This window comes from Typopeltis vanoorti, chromosome 8 (assembly GCF_054136105.1).
Source record: "Typopeltis vanoorti isolate ZY-2024b chromosome 8, IOZ_Tvanoo_1.0, whole genome shotgun sequence".
In the NCBI taxonomy this organism is placed as follows: domain Eukaryota; kingdom Metazoa; phylum Arthropoda; class Arachnida; order Uropygi; family Thelyphonidae; genus Typopeltis; species Typopeltis vanoorti.
Genome location: NC_143556.1, coordinates 67,897,557 through 67,917,324, shown reverse-complemented (window position 1 = coordinate 67,917,324; position 19,768 = coordinate 67,897,557). Strand labels below are relative to the sequence as shown.

Here is a 19,768-nt window from a genome sequence, read left to right as displayed (position 1 = left end):
TAGAATAGATATTTGACCTGAAATATGGTAGTATAAAAGTTTTGCATTTTCTATTCTAGCTAATCCAAAAGGATTGGATCTCAAAAAACTCAATCACATATGATTGGAGTGAGGCTATTGTAATATGTCATAAAAAGAAAGTAAATAAAAGTGAGAATTATAGAGAAATTTCTTTAATGAGTATTCTGGAAAAGATTTATGCAAGCATACTTGAAAAATTATTACTTTTATAATACATCAGTACAGAGCCCAAAGATTCATTGCGGCCAGCCCACAGTAACTTGACACATTTTATTGTAACTTTAATATTTCATAATATTGCACTTAATAAATGCTGTGTGTGTGTGTGTGTACACATACCTGATTTCTGTTTTACACCTTTATTTCACTGGAATAGCAAATAGCCTAAAAATGCCTAGAGTAATTGAAAGAAAACAAGACTAGTAAGAAACAAGGAATAATTAGCTAAACAAAATTATAAATGTCTTTTAGAATTTCATAGATACTGAATAAAAAAAATTGAAGTACAAAAAATGTATTTTTAGAATGGAAGATTTTTGCCCAGCTGTATACCCATAACCCACTGCCTCAATTCCAATTTAACCCAGTACATTGTGATAACAGATGCTGATGGCTATACGCCCAATTTCACTTTATATCCCAAAAGGGACCACACAGTTAAAGACAGGAAAGCTTTTGATGTATTTATTACAGGTGAGTGTTAGTGTATTAATTATTACCTATTATACTTAATTCTAATAGAAATGGACTGTATGTTTAGCAGAAAATTATTCTCTTTAGTAGTATCTTCTTTTTTTTTTTTTTTTGGTATAATGCATATTGCATTTCAGACCACACTTCATTTCAAAAAATTGAAAGGCCACGAAATGTATTTACAAAACAGAAAATACATTGCACATCCCAGTTATTGTAGACAGAGTTGGCATGCACATAAAGGACCCCCCCCCCTCACCTCCATCCACCAGAGTATATTACACTTGATATTATTGAAAACAAATTTTATTGTGTACAAAACAAGATGCAAAAATTAATAATGTTAGTTGTGGATATTAGACTGCAAAAGGGTAAAGAGAAAGAGTTGATTGTTTTGGCTGGAACAAATAATTTGAAAGGAGAAAAGTATGGCAAGAGGGAGGTCATGAAAGAATTACTAGAAGAATTGACAAAAAAAAAAAAAAAAAAAGAGTGAAAGAGTTAAGATAGTGAGTCTGTTGCTATGGTATTGTTAATAATTGGTGAGGATTTGTATATTCCAGGATATTCATGGATATTATATCTTAATATTTAATCCTACCATAGAGATAATAATTTTTAATAATTGGTGGATTTTTATATAGATGATATTCATAGATATTATCTTAATATTAATCCTACCATAGAGATGATCTCTGTTTCTAACAATTATTTTTTTAATTCTGAGTGCACCTATATGTTATTATATGCACAAGGGTTCACTCCAATTGGTGCAATGATCTTAACTCTTTCTTTCAGAATCCAAATAATCACTGACTCAAGACCAAATACAAAATAAACACATTTAATAAAACAAAAACAATATATATATATATATATATACACACACTTCAAACAATGTTACATAACTAACTACAAATTAATTGGATCCAAGGCCTTTTAAAAATAAACTTACACTTAAGACTAGACTAAACACTTTGTTTTCACAATGACAAAATGTTCATAGCCAGTTTCTTTCTCTGTCAAGGCCCTTTTCTGAATATATATGACTATTCTTCATTTTCACAGGATCCTTTTTCATCACTCACGTAGCACACATTATTTCTTCCGAACTTAATTCTGTCTCTTTTCTTCAGTAGAAATAATAGTCAGATCCGACATCTAAGATACAGATGAAACTTCCTAATCAGAGTTTTCTTGAACATTCCTTTAGAACGTAAATAGTAAATTCTTCTTTTATTCACTAAATGCTTATTGATAGTCTTACTCTTCCAATTAAAAAAAAAACTTACAGTTCTACGATTCCCTTTTTGGAATCTACTATAAATCTTCCAATTAGCGTTTCCTCCAATATTCCTTTTAAAATGATCTATGGCAATATTTCCCTTTTATTTATCAATACTTATTCCACATTAAAACTTAATAGTTCCACGATTCCTTTTTCTGAATATACTATTAATTTTCCTCCGACTGTCACATAAAAAAAACTCAAGTTCCTCTGAATCTAAATATCTGTCTGGCCTGTGTTCTAAATTCCTTCCGAACGCTATCTTGTTTACTCTCCCGTTGCTTCGATACCGAACTTGTCAGCTGTCAATCACACATCAAACTTCTCTGTGAGCATGCACACTCCTTGAAAATGGCAAGCGAGAAACTAAATACTGTATAATGGCTGACACGGTTGTTTCCGTTAGCAACAAAAGAGAATGTCTTCATACTTCATAAAACACAAAACTTAATATTTTAAATTACATTAAAATTCCTGTAAGTAATACAAATATCAAATATAGTAAGTACATCAATTTTTTAACTTCTGTACATATCATTTTTGACAAAACAATTTCAATAACGGGCACATCGCAAGTGCCGACGATGCGTGTTATGAAACTAAAATTAATAAACATTTTAACATAAACAATTAATAAAAATATTCAGAATTTTAATTATGATTATTTTTACAGTATGACAAAGTAGAGCTGAGAAGAAAGCCATAATAGTGAATAATTCAATGTGTAGTTATGCAGGAGAAATAATGTGGAGTGAGTTTGACATGCAAGAAAGGACTCATGGTTTGCATCTGAATGGATTTGGTGTTCAGAGTCTGAAAAAAGTGTTGTTGTTGAATGTCAACAACACTCTATTTCAGACTCTGAAAGTGAATGTGCAAAATCAAGGAAACTAGAGCTTTTAGCAGGCAAGCTGTTAAGTGGATATGCAGATATCAGTGAGGCAGTTGAGTATAAGAATGTATATAAAACACCTAAGTTGTTACCACTGGTAACAAACCACAATGGGATAGTTAGTGTAATGTCTCAGGATAGTGTTAGACATAAGGGGATTTTGTACTTTATGTACAATGATGCCAGGAGCATTCAGAACAAGGGGGGGGGGGTGCATTTTTGACAGTAGCTAGTTCATCCTAACCAAAGGTTATTGGCATTAGTGAGACATAGCTGACAGAAAATGATATAGTTAGTGGGATAGAATGTGAAAGATATTGTGTGTTCAGGGAAGATAGAGAGAAAAGAATGGAGGGAGGAGGGTTGTTGATGATACCCGATGTTCTGCAACCAAAGAAAGTAGGAGTTCAACTGCAGGCGAGTGAAAATAGCACATTTGAGGCTATCTGGTATGAGATAGAGGCCAGCAGAACAAAATATATAATTGAATGCTTCTATAGACCAGGGGATGGAAAAGATGATGGAGGATAGTATGCATTGGCAAATAAGCTCAATGAATGGATGGCAAGTAATAATTATGGGGGATTTCAACTATGGGAACATGGAGAAGGAGAGGACACATATGAGGAAGGAAATGGAATTTATGCAGTTACTAAGGGCTAATTACCTGAGACAGTATGTGATGGAATATACTAGGGGATTTGAGAGTGCTAGATCTAGTAATTGCATCTGAGAATTTCTGTAATGAATATGACCACGCTGGTGCCAACTGGTGAGAGTGATCATATGGTCTTGACCTGAGAAGTGGTTAAATGTGTGTGGAATTTTCAGTTAAGAGGGAGCATATGTGGAATTACAGGGCTGGTAAGTATGACAAGCTTAGGAGATTGCTTGGATCAGTGCCATGACATGTGAAACTGCAAGGACTGGATGTTGATAGTGCATGGAAAGTGGTAAAAGAGTGTTTGATGGAAGTAATGGCAGACTTGCATACCTACAGTCTGGAGAGTAAATCAACTAGGAGTTAAATGGATGAATATCATCATGATATTTATCCAGTTTTTTTTATCATAATGATGATAAAAAAAAAATGTGGAGGGAATCAAGGAGAAAGGGTGACCGACACATTAGCAGTATAAAGCACAGGTCAGAAAGGTAACCAACATGATGAGAAAGGCAAAAGCACAATATAAAAGGAAATTAGCATTACAGGCCAAAGATAATCCCAGACAGTTCTTTCAATGTACTGCGAGTCAAAAGAAGAATGTTTATGGCAGAATGACTTTAACGTGAATTATAATGGTAGGGAGGTAACTGAATCAGTCAGAATAGTAAAATTACTAAGTAAACACTTTGCAAAAGTATATCATCCAGGTGGAGATATTGCAGTAACGAGAGAGGCAAAGACTTATGTGGGAACTGTAGTAAATGAAATGCATAGCATATTTCAGAACCTTGATGTCTTTACAGCTATGGGATTAGATGGTATACAAGCATGCATTTTATGTGAAGATGTTAGTTAATTGTTAATGCTTTTGATGACATTGTTTAATCTAAGTCTCAGTAGTTAGTCCTGGGGGGGGGGGGAATAGTTTCATTGCATAAAGGAGGCTCCAAGACTGACATAGCAAATTGCTGACTGATTTGCATATCAGGAGTTGTCAAGTTACTGGAGAAGTTGGTCAAGAGCAAAATACAGGAATGAATAGACAGAAATAGGATACTGTGGTTGGTGGGGGGGGGATTGCAGTAACTTGCTCATGTTTTATAATACAGTGACAAGTGAGTTGAATAAAGGTAATGGATTTAACGATACTGCTGGACTTTGCAGAAGCCTTTGACAGGATACCACATGAAATTCTAATCAGTAAAATGCAGCACATTGGGATGGATATAAAGTTGGTGAGGTGGATAAGAAGATGTCAGAATGATTTATTCAGAAGTAGAGTCCAGAAGAAGGCCTGTGACTAGTGGCATGCCACATGGCTCTGTTCTTGGGCTGCTACTGTTTAATGATATTGGAAAAGATCTGAGAGGAACTGTTCAGTTGTTTGTCAATGATGCAAAATTGGGTAGAGCAATAGTTAATACAGATTTTGTTAAATTTTTGTATGATGATTTGGATAGACTGTCAGTCTGGGCAAAGGAGAATGGATGTCAGTTTAATGTGGCAAAGTGTAAGTTTATGCATTTTGGGTGAAAAGATTACCAGCTGTATACTACATTGATGGAACTATACTCCAGGAAATTGATGAAGCCAGAGATTTGGGAGTGTTGATGGATAGGGAGTTAAAGTTTAGAGGGTATGTACCATAAGTGGCTAAAGCAGCTCATCGGATTACTTTGTTACTGAAGAATGTTTTGACAAACAGAGACAAGCAGGTTATTATTTCTCTTTATCAAGCCATGATAAGATCCCATCTTGACTACTGCCTGCAAATCTAGTCACCTGGGTTTCTTGGTGATGAGGAAGAGGTGGAGGGGATCCAGAGATGAGTGATCAAGATGATATGGAATGAACCTTACGAGAACAGGTTGAAGATTTGTAGGTTACAGTAATTGGTTGACAGGTGGAAAAGGGGTGATATGATTAAGACATTACTGAAGAGATTTTTGCAAGATTAATACAGAGGAAATTTTTCAGAACAGATCTGGTGGTGGGAGAACTGAGGGGTCATCCTTGGAAACTGACCAAGAGTGTAGTTAGCAAGGTTGTTAGAACTAGATTTTTTGCTTGGAGAGTGGTGAATGAGTGGAATAGATTGCCTGAGTCTGTTGTGGATGCAATGACTGTAAATGAGTTCAGAATACATTATGATAGATACTGCACAGATTATTATTTATTCACATAATTGATGCAGTCCAAACAACAATTTTACTGGTGATACAGAACAATTCAGATTCTACCCAAGAATCTAAGAATAGTATGTTAGGTAGCTTTATAAAATATGGACTGTTCCAAGTAATGCTGGTTTTTTTTTTTCAGTAGGTCATATGGGTGTCACTTCATTGATGTTTAATTGCTGTAAATAGTTGGATAGCTTCTTTGAAATTGCCTAAGTGCACCGATAACTATTGGAATAACTTTAGTGTGTTTAAGCCACAGCCTACCAACTTCAATTGCCATATTTTGGTATTTAGTAATTTTTTCCAGTTCTTTGTTGTTAATGTTATCATCACTGGGTGCTGCGATATTGATAATCCAAACCTGTCAATGTTCGATAATTGTGATGTCAGGTCTGTTTTAATCCAAATGCCGATCAGTTTGTATTCTCAAGTCCCAGAGAATTTTTGCTGTTTCTTTTTCCAATACAGTCTCTGTTTTATGCTGCTACCAGTTATCAGAAGTAGGAAAGCCATATTTTTTGCATACATGCCAATGAATTATTTTGGCCACTTGATCATGGCAGTATTTATAGTCAGTTTGAGCTATTTTGCTTTAGGCACTGATTAGATGTTCTAGTCTCATCTTTCTGATCGCATAATCTTCATTTGCTGTTATTATTGATGTTCAAAATTTTTTGCTTTGATTGCATTAGTTTATAATGCCTGCCTGGTCTTGAGCTGCTAGAATAAATCCTTCTGTTTCTTTTTTAATGTATCCATATTGTAGCCATTGCCACATCTTGTTCATGTCAGTTTTGTCCTCAGTATCTCGAAGAAATTGGCCATGCAAGGGTTTATTTTTTCAGTGCACATATCAGTTATTTTGTTGTTCCTTTTTGTAATCGGATTTGTTTCCTGTTGCTTTTAGAAGGCCCTTTTGTGTAATTGCTTGAAGCATTTGCTCAGAGTTATTGTCAGTGTAACTTCTTAAACCAATTTCTTCTTCTTCCACAATCTGTCTCGCTTGCAGCAGACCCCGTCCTCCTATTCTCCTTGGTAGGTACAACCGTCAACATCACTTCATGGATGTAATACATGATGCATGGTCATTAGTTTTCTTGTTTTGCAGTGCAGTTTGTCCATGTCTTCTTTTGTCCAATCTATTATGCCAGCTGTGTATCGAATCACTGGTTTAGCCCAAGAATTCATTGCTCTAATTGTGTTTAATCGGTTTAGTTTTGTTTTCAGAATATTTCTAACTCTTTTGATGTATTCTCTTGCTGCCTGTTGTTTAACTTTCGAGTGGAGAATATCATTGGTTTCTAATATTCCTAGGTATTTATAGTGTTCATCAGCTGAAATTGCTTTTATCTATTTCTCTTGATCAAAATTAAAACTATTAGTGTCATTAATTTTTCCTCATTTAATAGATAAAATTGAGCATTTATCTAAACCAAATTCCATTTTGATGTCCTGACTGAAAATACGAACTGTGTTCAATAAAGAGTCTATTTGCTGGGCCGATTTTCCATATACAATAGATGGGAAATTTTAATATTACATTTAGGAATTTCATATCTAAATTTTGTTTTTGTTCAGAATCATTGATAAACGTATCAAAGAAATATTGAAGAGCAGTGGTAACAAGGAATCACCTTGAAAAATTCCACATTTAATGCTGATAGCTCTGAATCGTTCATTATTCACTATTAAAGTTGTTTTCCATGATTTCATAGCAGCAGCCAGAAAGGAACATATGTTTTTGCTAATTCCAAATATTTGTAGTGATTTTAGGATCCAGGAGTGTGGGAGGGAATTGAATGCTTTCTTATAATCTATCTGTGCCATGTTTAAATTAGTTTTTTGTCTTTTTGAATTTCTGATAATCATTTTATTAATAAGGATCTGGTCTTTTTTTCCTCTGGATTTTTGAAAATTGCCTTTTTGTTCAATCGGATAAATCTTATTATCTGATAAGTAGTGGCATATGGAATTTGCTATGATTGCAGTGAACAGCTTAAGAATAGTTGGTAGGCATGTTATTGGGCAATAGTTACACCCTTATCTTTATCTTTCATGAAAAGAAAAGTGCACCCAGATATCATCCAGTCTTCCACTGAGGCTGACTGCAACAAATAATTACATTTTTCTGCCATTCGATCATGTAGACTGGTTAGATGTTTTAACCAAAATCCATATAGCACATCTTTGCCAGGTGCACTCCAGTTGTTTAATTTTCTAGCTTGTGCACTGACCATTTCTTTAGTGATAATGACATTTTGCATTTGTTTTTGTTTCATTTCTGATTCTGTTTCCTTAATCCATGAGGCATCTTTATTGTGTTCAATAGGATTATCCCAGATTTTCTTCCAAAATTTGAGTGTTTCTTCTTTTTGTGGTAAATGATTGTTTGCATTTGTATTTCTCTGGAGAGATTGAAAGAACTGACGTTGGTTCTGTCGAAATTGCATATTTTGCACATATTGGTTTGTTCTTGCTTCATATCCTTTTCTGTGCAGTCGCTGTAATTCTTTGTTTTAGCTCTTCAGTAACTTCAGCAATTGTTTTGTTGGACAAATTATATTGTTAATCAGTTTGTTTTTGATGTTATTATTTTTCAGCCGTCTTTCTTTAAAACTCTTTAAGTTTCTCAAATCAACTCGAAGTTTGTTGACTTTTCGTTCTAACCGGATTTTCCATGGTGCAGATTGTTTCATCTCTCAGCTCTTGTGGTTTGCGAACCAAGATTCACTGTAATGTGCTGTATACGAGCTGATTGTTTCCTTTATGCTGTTGGTTGTGATTGTTTTAATCACCGCATTTGAATCTAAGATGAGCTGTTTTAGCTTAGATTTATGTAAAGCTTTTAATGGTGGTAGTCTTATACGGTCATTTATGGAGTTCATATGTTCCAATATCCTGACTTCATTTTACACTGCACTTCTGTCAAAACATTCTGAGGTATGTCATCATCTTGATGCTTACTGAATTGAATTTCAAATTTTGATATAGCTACCTCCTGTTGATTTGCTGTTAGTGGAGTTGTTGGTTTATTACGTAACTCTTGCAGCTCAAGTTCAGTAAATATTTTGTTACAGACAATGAAATTCTTTTGGTCCATAAGTCCATGTCAGTTATTGCAGATTCTGGGATTTTTTGTTTCCAAATTAAATGCTTTCTAAAACCTCATTTTTCTGGTGTTGATCTGTAAAAACATTTCATAACTTCTCTGTTTTCTTCAAATCATCATCATCAAATTCCTGCCATGTACCCTCAAGGGGTGTACAGGATACTATAGTACTACATGAAAAATTTGCATCATTACTAACTTCCTATCTACAATTTTCCTCCAAATCAGTCTGTTACTTGTCAATACTCCAACATTATCAGATCTTATATTTCTATCGTCTAAGGCACTTTGTACCGTATCAATCCACCTATATCTTGATCTTCTTCTGGGTCGTTTTCCTGCCAATCTGGCCGAGAACACTTGTTTTGCTAATCTTTCCTCACCCATTCTGTTTAAGTGACCATACCACCTGAGATTAGCTCTGCTAACGCATTCCTGGATGCTGACAATGTCAAGTTCTTTCCTAATATCTGCATTTTTAATATGATATTGCCATTGATGCCATCTGTTCAAGCCTCTAATCTTTCTCAGGACTCTCATATCTGCAGTCTCTAGTCTTTGGTCATGTGTTTTACTTCTGACCCAGCTGACAGATCCATAAGTTAAAACTGGTTTGAACACTGTCTTGTATACAGCTAATTTAGTGTTCCGAGCTAATTTACAGCTAATTTAATTTCTCTCTTATTCCATATGAATTTATGCAATTGACATCCTACCATACCAGCTTTGTTGATTCTGTTGTCTATTTCCATATTTAATTTACCATCTTCACTAAAAATTGTGCCTAAGTAGCTGAAATGTTTTACTTGTTCCACAGGTTCTTCGTTCACAACACATTTGACATTTTCAACGATTCTGCCTATTTTCATTGTCCTTATCTTTTTATTGCTGTCCTTCATACCATATCTATTACAACAGTTTTTCAATTTAGTCAGGGGGATCTTGCAGACTTGTAGTGGATTTATTTAGAAGTATAACATTGTCTGCATAAAGCAAAGAGCTGACATTAACATTTACAATTTTGATATCAGGTTTAATGCCACTTTCCTTCATAATATGATCCATATAGATAATGAATAACATTATCTATATGAATTTAACATTAAACCATCTTCCTGTACTTCCTTCAATTCTAACTGCTGACTTACAACTTAAATAAAGACTAAGTATTGCTTAATATAATGCCCTATTGACACCATGTAACTGTATAGCATCTCTCTTGGCACCTTGTCATATGCCTTTTCCAGATTGACAGAACTTAAATACAGATTTTTGTTATATTCCCATGATTTCTCAATTACTTGTTATAAAGTGAAGGTCTGATCCTGACAGCCTCTATTTTGCCTGAATTCTGCTTGTTCTTCGCCAAGCTTCTCTTCCACAATTCCTCAAGTATACTTGCATAAATCTTACCAGGAACACTGAGTAGGGAAATACCTCTGTAATTCTCACATTCAGTTTTATTTCCCTTTTTATATATGGGTACTATGAGAGCTCTACTCCAATCATCGGGAATTCGTTCCTCTGTCCAGGCCTTCTGAACAATCCAGTGCAGCCACTGTAAGACTTTTATACCACCGTACTTCAGCATTTCTAGTCGAATATCATCTAATCCTGCTGCCTTTCCACATTTCAAGCCTTTAATGGCTTTATCTACTTCAAGTATGGATATGTATTCCTGAATGTATGCCTGTTGAGTGTTTTTTACCACTGTGCTATCACTGCTTGTTTCATTTAGCAATTTTTCGAAGTAATTACTCCATACTTCAAGGATATCTTTTTCTCCAGTTTTTGTTTCACCTTTATCATTAATTACCACCTTCTTGATATTTATTTTCTATGTTCTTGCCAAAGTCATCCCATGACTTTTGTTTAGATAGTTTTACACAGTGTTTACTTTCTTATATTTATCTCTGTATTCTCTAAGAGCACAAGCTGACTTATTTGCCAGGAACTTTTGATATGCTTTCTTCTTTTCCTTCACTGCCTCTTAAACTTTCTTTGTCCACCATAGAGTTCTGGTTTTACTATTCTTGCAGACAACCTCCAACATGCCTCTCTGACTGAATCAATTAGGGTTTTCTTCAAGGCTTGCCACTGAATCTCCAAGGTTTGGTTCCTGTTCTCAAACACTTTCATTTTTTCTTCAATAATCTTTGTGTATTTTAGTCTACAGTTCACATCTGAGAGCTGCTCAACCTTTATTCGCTTTAAAACTTTCTTACATGTTATTCTTTTCAATATGAAATTCAGTTTCATCCTGCTCAAGACTAAATGGTGATCACTTACAATTTCAAATCTCCTGTACACTCTGGTGTCCTGTACGAGGGAGAAAACATCACTATCAACATGTTGTTTATTTTTTAATGGTATATATTAGAACACAGAAAAATAAGTAAATAATTAATTTATTAAGTTATTGCTGATATTTCGCTGGTGTTATAACCAGCATCTTCAGAGCACAAAAACACAGTTTGTCACAATAAGCGAGACTATAACAACATGGTGTAATCAACGGACTAGTTAAACAAAATTGTAGCAGCAACACAAAGACTAGAGTCCTGATTTTGGTGCCCTCTATCTGAAAAAAAAAAAATTGCAGCTATCACATAAGACTAGAGTCCTAAACAGAGAAAAACACCAGTACTAGTTTTTTCTTAAGATGACTGTCTCCTAGATTTTAGGCAAATTTATACAGCCATATTTGTTGAGATTTGGAGTGTGTTTCAGGGCTTCTGTTGCCTCTAAAAACAATCTCTCTGACTTGTAAGAGCTTCTGTGCAGTACTTTTGTGTTCTTCCAGTTGATCCTGTGTGCAGGGGTATCCAGAGCATGGTCTGCTAGGCCCGACTTGCCATAGTGATAATGCTAGATGTATCTTTTGTGTTCGCTGATGCAGATGTTCACAGTTCTTCCTGTTTGACCATAGTAGGCTTGATTACATGAGCAGGGTAATTTGTAGACTCCTGGATGTGAAAAAGGGGGAATGCTGTCCTTGGGTGAGCGGATAAGGGTTGCTAATTTGCCATAAGGTCTGAATGTGGTGCATAGTTCATGTTTTTTAAGAATTCTTGAAATCTTTTCAGATGTGCCTTTAATATATGGGATGGTGACTATTTTGTTGTAGTTCTCTGTGGTGGATAGTTGGAGGGGTTTCTTAGGAGCGTTTAGTATTTTGTTTATCTTATGGGGATTATAGCCATTGGCCAAGAAAGTGTGGCGTAAGTGAGCCAGTTCAGCAGCAAGAGCATTGTCATTGGAACAGATTGCTCTCGCTGTGTGGATTAGCATTTTTAAAATGCCATATTGTTGAGAAGGGTGATGGTGTGATTGTTTGTGTAAATATCTCCCTGTATGTGTGGGTTTTCAAAAAACTGAAAATGATAAGGAACCATCTGGAAGACGTGTGATAAGTGTATCCAGGAGGGGTAGACAGTTATTAGCTTCCAGTTCCATTGTAAAGTGGATTTTTGGATGTTGGCTATTTAAATGCACTAAAAATGTTTCCAATGTCTCTGGGCCATGTGGCCAATTAGCAACCACATCGTCAACATAGCGTAGCCAAAGTGTTGGTTCGAGAGTGGCTGTATTGATTGCTTGTTTTTCCAGGTGTTCTATGTAAAAGTTGGCAAGGGGAGAAAAGGGGCGGGAGCCCATGGCTGTCCCATCTATTTGTTTGTATATTTTACCTTTCCATGTGAAATATCCTGCCTGTATTGTGAATTTGAATAGTTCAAATATATCAGGGGAGAAGTGTGACTTCAGTAGATTGAGGGTTTCTATTAGGTACATTTGTGAATAGTGAGGTGATATCAAAGCTTACTATTAAGTCTGAGCTTTTTTAGGGTATGGTGTTGTAAGATGCTTTTTAGGTGGGCTGAATTTTTGACAAAGGAGAGAGAATTGTTTGTGAGAGTAGCTAGTAGCTTAGCTAAATGTCTAGCCAGTTTGTATGTGGGACTATTTATACTGTCCGCATTTGGACGTAAGGGTGTACCTTGTTTGTGAATTTCTGGTGCTCCATAAATCCTAGGTGTTTTAACATGGAAGGGCTTGAGTTTGTTTACTGTGTCTTTGGGCCAGGAAGTGACTTTTTTCAATAATGTACGTGCCTTATTCTTTTGTGTGTTGGTGGGATTGCGATCTATAATTTTGTATGTTGACTGATCTTGTAACAGTGTGTGCATTTTGTTTTCATATTCTGTTGTGTCCATCACCATGGTTGCATTCCCTTTGTCTGCTTTTGTTATGATAATCTGGCTATTATTCTGTAGCTCTTTTACAGCAATGATTTCCTTATGTGGGATATTCTTTTGGGGAGGCTTAGACTTGATTAGGATGTTGGTCACATCTAAACGTATGTTGTTGGCTATTGTTGGAGGCAGGTCGTATATTCTCCGTTCGATGGACGCCATTATTTCGGCTTTTGGAACTTGTTTGGGAGTCACGGCAAAATTGTGCCCTCGACTTAAAGCACTAGTGGCTTCTTTGCTTAAGGTGAGCGACGATAAATTCACGATGACGAGGTCTTGTTGTAATTGCAGTCATTGTGTAGTGTTGTGTTGTTGGAGATTTTCAAACTTATTTTGGTACCGGTGTTTGACTGTGTTGAATTCCTTTTTAGCCATTGCGTTGGTGATGTTATCTAGGATCTCCCATAGTTCCGTATTCAGAATATTATATAGTGACTCACGTAGTGCATTGATGGTTGAATTTGATTTTGCTAATTCCAGACGAGTAGCATTAATCTGTTCACGTAATAGTGCTACACTCACTCGTTTATAAATGCATTGGGCTTTGGCCGAGTGGAACTTGTTTTTGATTTTAACACAGTTCGGTATTAAATTGGTGTCTTGGCACCTCTTTAAGAAGGCTAACCTGTTCAGTTACCGCGCCAATTTTAACTTCCACTTACCATATTGTTGTGTCTTACGTACAATATCTCCGTGAAGAATCCTTAAACGTGTGGACAGACTTATGTGTTCGTCGTACATGTTGTTTATTTTTTAATGGTATATATTAGAACACAGAAAAATAAGTAAATAATTAATTTATTAACTTATTGCTGATATTTCACTGGTGTTATAACCAGCATCTTCAGAGCACAAAAACACAGTTTGTCACAATACGCGAGACTATAACAACATGGTGTAATCAATGGACTAATTAAACAAAATTGTAGCAGCAACACAAAGATTAGGGTCCTGATTTTGGCACCCTCTTTCTGAAAAAAAAAAATTGCAGCTATCACATAAGACTAGAGTCCTAAACAGAGAAAAAAACTGGTACTAGTTTTTTCTTAAGATGACTGGCTCCCAGATTTTAGGCAAGTTTATACAGCCATATTTGTTGAGATTTGGAGTGTGTTTCAGGGCTTCTGTTGCCTCTAAAAACAATCTCTCTGACTTGTAAGAGCTTCTGTGCAGTACTTTTGTGTTCTTCCAGTTGATCCTGTGTGCAGGGGTATCCAGAGCATGGTCTGCTAGGCCCAACTTGCCATAGTGATAATGCCAGATGTATCTTTTGTGTTCGCTGATGCGGATGTTCACAGTTCTTCCTGTTTGACCGTAGTAGGCTTGATTACATGAGCAGGGTAATTCGTAGACTCCTGGATGTGATAAAGCGGGAATGCTGTCTTTGGGTGAGTGGATAAGGGTTGCTAATTTGCCACACAGTTCTGAATGTGGTGCATAATTCATGTTTATTAAGAATTCTTGAAATCTTTTCGGATGTGCCTTTAATGTATGGGATGGTGACTGTTTTGTTGTAGTTCTCTGAGGTGGATAGCGGGAGGGGTTTCTTAGGAGCATTTAGTATTTTGTTTATCTTATGGGGATTATTTATTTAGATGATATTTAGAGGCAACAGAAGCACTGAAACACACTCCAAATCTCAACAAATATGGCTGTATAAATTTGCCTAAAATCTGGGAGACAGTCATCTTAAGAAAAAACTAGTACCGGTTTTTTTCTCTGTTTAGGACTCTAGTCTTATGTGATAGCAGCAATTTTTTTTTTTTTTCAGATAGAGGGCGCCAAAATCAGGACTCTAGTCTTTGTATTGCTGCTACAATTTTGTTTAACTAGTCCGTTGATTACACCATGTTGTTATAGTCTCGCGTATTGTGACAAACTGTGTTTTTGTCTCTGAAGATGCTGGTTATAACACCAGCGAAATATCAGCAATAACTTAATATATTAATTATTTACTTATTTTTCTGTGTTCTAATATATACCGTTAAAAAATAAACAACATGTACGACGAACACATAAGTCTGTCCACACGATCACTATCAACAATAACATAGTCAATGAGATTTTTCTTATTCCCTGCCTCTTCTCTCCATGTGAATTTGTGCACATTTTTATGTTTGAACATTGGGTTAGTAGTAATCACTTCATGTCCTTAGCAGAAATCCAACAGGTATTTGCCATTATTATTAGCTTTGCTCTTTTCTCCAAATATTCCCAAAATATTTTTGTATGTCTGACAATCATTTTCTACTCTGCTGTTGAGATCCCCAACACAGACCAACTTTTCATTGTGTCAGTTGCTTTCTCTAAAGCAACTGACACAATGAAAACCTCAAAAATTCCTCCACTTCTACCTTAGTATAACCTTCTGTGGGACCATAGGCACAAATAAGTCTCATTGTTCAGTTCCCCATTCTGATATTTGCCCATATCACTATACTTGAGACTGCCTGCTATTCAAGAAGATTAGCTTCATATTTAGCTTGAATACTATGCCTACTGCTTTTCCTTGATTGTTATTGCCTAGTCTGGCTCCTCAGTTGAGGTCTGTCTGACAAGGGTGGCCCTGCTGGCAGCTATACTACCGCCAGAATAGCGCTCAACATCACTTAAGCTCGCAAGCCTCACCGCCACAACAAGCCCATGTTCCTTCAGCAGGATTGTTATTATTATTATCTGAGACCTCCACTGAGTCGAGAACTCATCAAGGGAGGCTATAAATCATTATAGCCTCCCTTGATGAATTCATAAATATATATAAATCATAAATATAAATGTAAATTACCCAAACCAGATATATCTTCTCTTAAATTCATTTATACTAGATGCACTCGCTACCTCTAAGGGCAAATTATTCCACTCACTCACTGCTCTCTGTGAGGAAAAACCTAGCTCTTACCCCTTTCTTGTGAACAACCTTAACTTCCATGGATGCCCCCGTTTTCTCTCCCTGCTTGATAACGAAAAATTCCATATAAAGTAAAATTTCGTGAGTTGAAATACTATAACACCCATTCAAAAGTTTATAGACCTCTATCATATCACCCCTCTTTCTCCTGTTAATTTGCAGTCCACATACTCGCAATCTGTCCTCATAATCTAAATCCCATAATTCAGATATAATCTTTGTAACTCTTCTTTCCACAGCTTCTTTTTCCCCTTGGAACCCAGGAGACCAAATCTGTGCTCAACATCATAATCTAAATCCCATAATTCGGATATGATCTTTGTAACTCTTCTTTCCACAGCGTCTTTATCCCCTTGGAACCCGGAAGACCAAATCTGTTCACAATAATCTAGGTGTGGTCTTATCAAAGCCTTATAAAGAGGCAAAATGACTTCCTTAACCTTGCATGTCAAGGTTCGTTTCAACATAGCAATTATCCTCCGAGTTGTATTTGCAACTTTTGCTGTGTGACCTTTGAACTTTAAATTCTTATACACCAATACACCAAGATCCCTTGCCTCTTCAGTTTCTTGTAGCATAACTACTAATATAATATGCCGCTGGAACTCTAATCATGCCAAAGTGCATAACTTTACACTTACTAACATTACTAAAAACACACGTGCTAACCACAGTAATGACTATTTATTTCGTAAATATTTCGTCCCAAGTATCTTGGGACATCATCAGTACAATAGTTCAAACAATACTAGGAATAACATACAGAAGAAATTGTATTTCTTCATAAATTATGAAGAAATACAATTTTGCCACTACTTACAAACCTATCAACCAAATTTACAACTTGTTACCTTCTCCTAAGGACAAACTCTCACCTCTGATGTTACCTGGTGTTTGTGAATGAGATCCCATGCTCCTGCAAATTGTCTTACTTTGGTCAGACAGGTAGGTCTGTTCAGAAACACATCTCGGAACATCAAGACCACATTCGTCTTTTCAAACCGCAGAAATCTGGTCTCTCCCAACACGGAGTTGAAAATCCACACCATAGGATTCATTGGGAGAAGTTGAAACTTTTACACAGATCTTTATATAAATATGAATGTTTATACAAAGAAAGTGCTGAAGCCATACTACACAGACCAAATTTAAACTGCAATGACGTTCTTACTATTCCTAAAGTATGGGAAATTGTCATACAAAATTGTGTAAAATAATCTTTATATATATATATATATATATATTTTTTTTTTTTTTTTTTTTTTTCCAGTTATATTTAATTTACTTCTATAACACGTTACTGCACACATATTGAGATTCCATTGTAATCATGCGCCCTAACTCTATGTTATTCCTAGTATTGTTTGAACTACTGTACTGATGATGTCCCAAGATACTTGGGATGAAATATATACGAATTAAATAGTCATTTACGTGTGTTTTTAGTGATGAATTCACCACAGGTTTCGTTATATAAAAATTACTTACATTAAACTGATAACCATTTTTGTTTGCCCAGATTTCCAGTCCATTCAAATCATTTTGTAATTGCTGAATATCAGTAGCATCTCTGATTGCCCTGCCTATCTTCGCATCATCGGCAAACAATTGCACGATGAACTATAATGGCCCAAGGACTGAATCCTGAGGTGCACCACTGGTTATCTTAAATCTGGGAGATTCACACCCACTGTATACTACTTTTTGATATCTGTCTGTCAACCGTCCCCTGATCCAAGTCAAGAGATTATATTCCAATCCTATTACCATTCCCTTTATCCAACTCGGCCGTAACATTGTTATAAAATATGAGCAAATTGCTAAAACATGACCTTCCTTTAGTAAACTGATGCTGTTCCCTGTAAAGTATAGAACTTGTCTACCCATTTCTGTATGCGAGTTCTTACTAACTTCTCTAAAATCTTCACTACCACACCAGAGATACTAATAGGTCGGTAATTAGGCACATCAGTTTTTGCACCGCCCTTGTCCAATGGAACTATCATACATTCCTTCCATTCCTGAGCTGAGACTCAAGTTATACAAATGTGTGAAAGACCTAGTTAATTCAGCTGAACATTCTTTTAGCAAATGGGCTGATATTCCATCTGTCCCTATTGACAAATTCTTATCCAGGTTATGCTACAGCTCTTCAACCTCATTTTCATGAACCTCTAACTCTTCATCCAATGTAGCAGTAGCACTGTGCACCATGCTACATACACCTGACACCTGATTGATATATCTTAGCAGAGCACTCATTAACTGAACAATCTCCTTAGCTTCCGACACTTGTGTACCATCTACATTCAATAAAGTTATTCTTCCACATTCATTCTTTCATTTGCTTGTGGCATAATGATAAAATTATTTTGGATTGCTTGCATGGCCAATTTCTTTTCATACTCTGTTTTAGCTTTCCTCACAATATTCGTTACTTTTCTGGCCTGAGCTTTATATATTTCATAACTCCTCTCACTCTTATTCTCACGATATTCTTTCCACATTATCTTCTTCTTGTGGATCTCTTGCTTAATAAGGTTGCACATCCATTTCATTCCCAACCTATTTATTCTTCAAACACTAGGGATACATTGAGATAATATCTCATTCAAGCACTTTTTCAAAAATTCCCATGCATTGCTGACATTTTTTTTCATTCAGTAACTAATACCATGGGACCAAAGATAGTATTCTCCTAAGTTGATCATAATTTCCAGCTTTGTAGTTCAGCATGCAGCCTGTTTTAATCGGAGCTTCAATACATGTAGATACTTCCCAAGAAACAATAGCATGATCACTGTCACCAATTGGTGGTAAAATAGACAGAGATCCCCTTCTGACGCTAATGAGCAAATCCAACACTCTTTGACCTCAAGTTCTTTCACATGCTGCTTGAGAAAGTTGCCTCGCAACAATTCAATAAATTCCTGTTCTTTCTTATCATGAGATTTCTCTTCTACCCAATCAATGTTTGTAAAAGTAAAGTCACGCATAATGATCATTCGCTTGGTACCCATAAGGCTAAATTGGCGATGCATTTCTTTATCTCCTACAACTGAGCTGCCAGGTCTGTAGCAACACCCCAACATATATTTCATTCTCAAACTCATCGCTACATGGGACATTGTTACCATCATTGTTTTCTTGTATTTCTACTCTAACTGGACTTAAGTCATCTGATATCATTAGTAGCACTCCTCCTCCTCTCCTATCTCTTCTGTCATTCCTAAAAATAGTATATCCATTACACTCGATCCTACTTACCATATCTGATTCTGATAGCCAGGTTTCACTAATGCCAACAATCTTAGGCTACATCGCATTCAATAAAGCAACAAATTCAACCCCTTTTGTTTCTAATGCTCTTGGCATTTGTGTATAGACATAATAAATTACAACCTAGCTTATTCTTATAATTAGATATGCAATCTATTTGGTATTATTCTAAAATTTTCCCTTTTCCCTCCCCAGACATACTTAAAAGGTACGAATGCAAATCATATTTTTCCACTTCTTTGCCACATACATAACCATGTTTGAAGGTATTCATATCATTATGGTGTTTGCATATCATAGCTGAACTTTAACACACATTTTTCCCATTCCTCCCTTGATGATCTAGTTTCCCTGACTCTGCATTAGGTCTTATACCATTAACATCCACTTCACACCAGATAGACTCAAACTCATCGCTACATGGGACATTGTTACCATCATTGTTTTCTTGTATTTCTACTCTAACTGGACTTAAGTC

The 19,768-nt window shown here is 35.8% G+C and overlaps 1 protein-coding gene across 5 annotated transcripts in view; it reads left to right on the top strand.

The window, feature by feature from the left end:
* The window catches only part of LOC150104071 (F-box only protein 3-like), a 345,412-nt gene that overhangs the window by 118,989 nt on the left and 206,655 nt on the right, over positions 1–19,768 (top strand). For all 5 annotated transcript variants that reach the window (XM_090396738.1, XM_090396742.1, XM_090396741.1 and 2 more), the window contains one exon: positions 546–714. In XM_090396738.1, the coding sequence (XP_090252864.1) occupies positions 546–714 (169 nt within the window). The remainder of the gene's footprint in view (positions 1–545; positions 715–19,768) is intronic.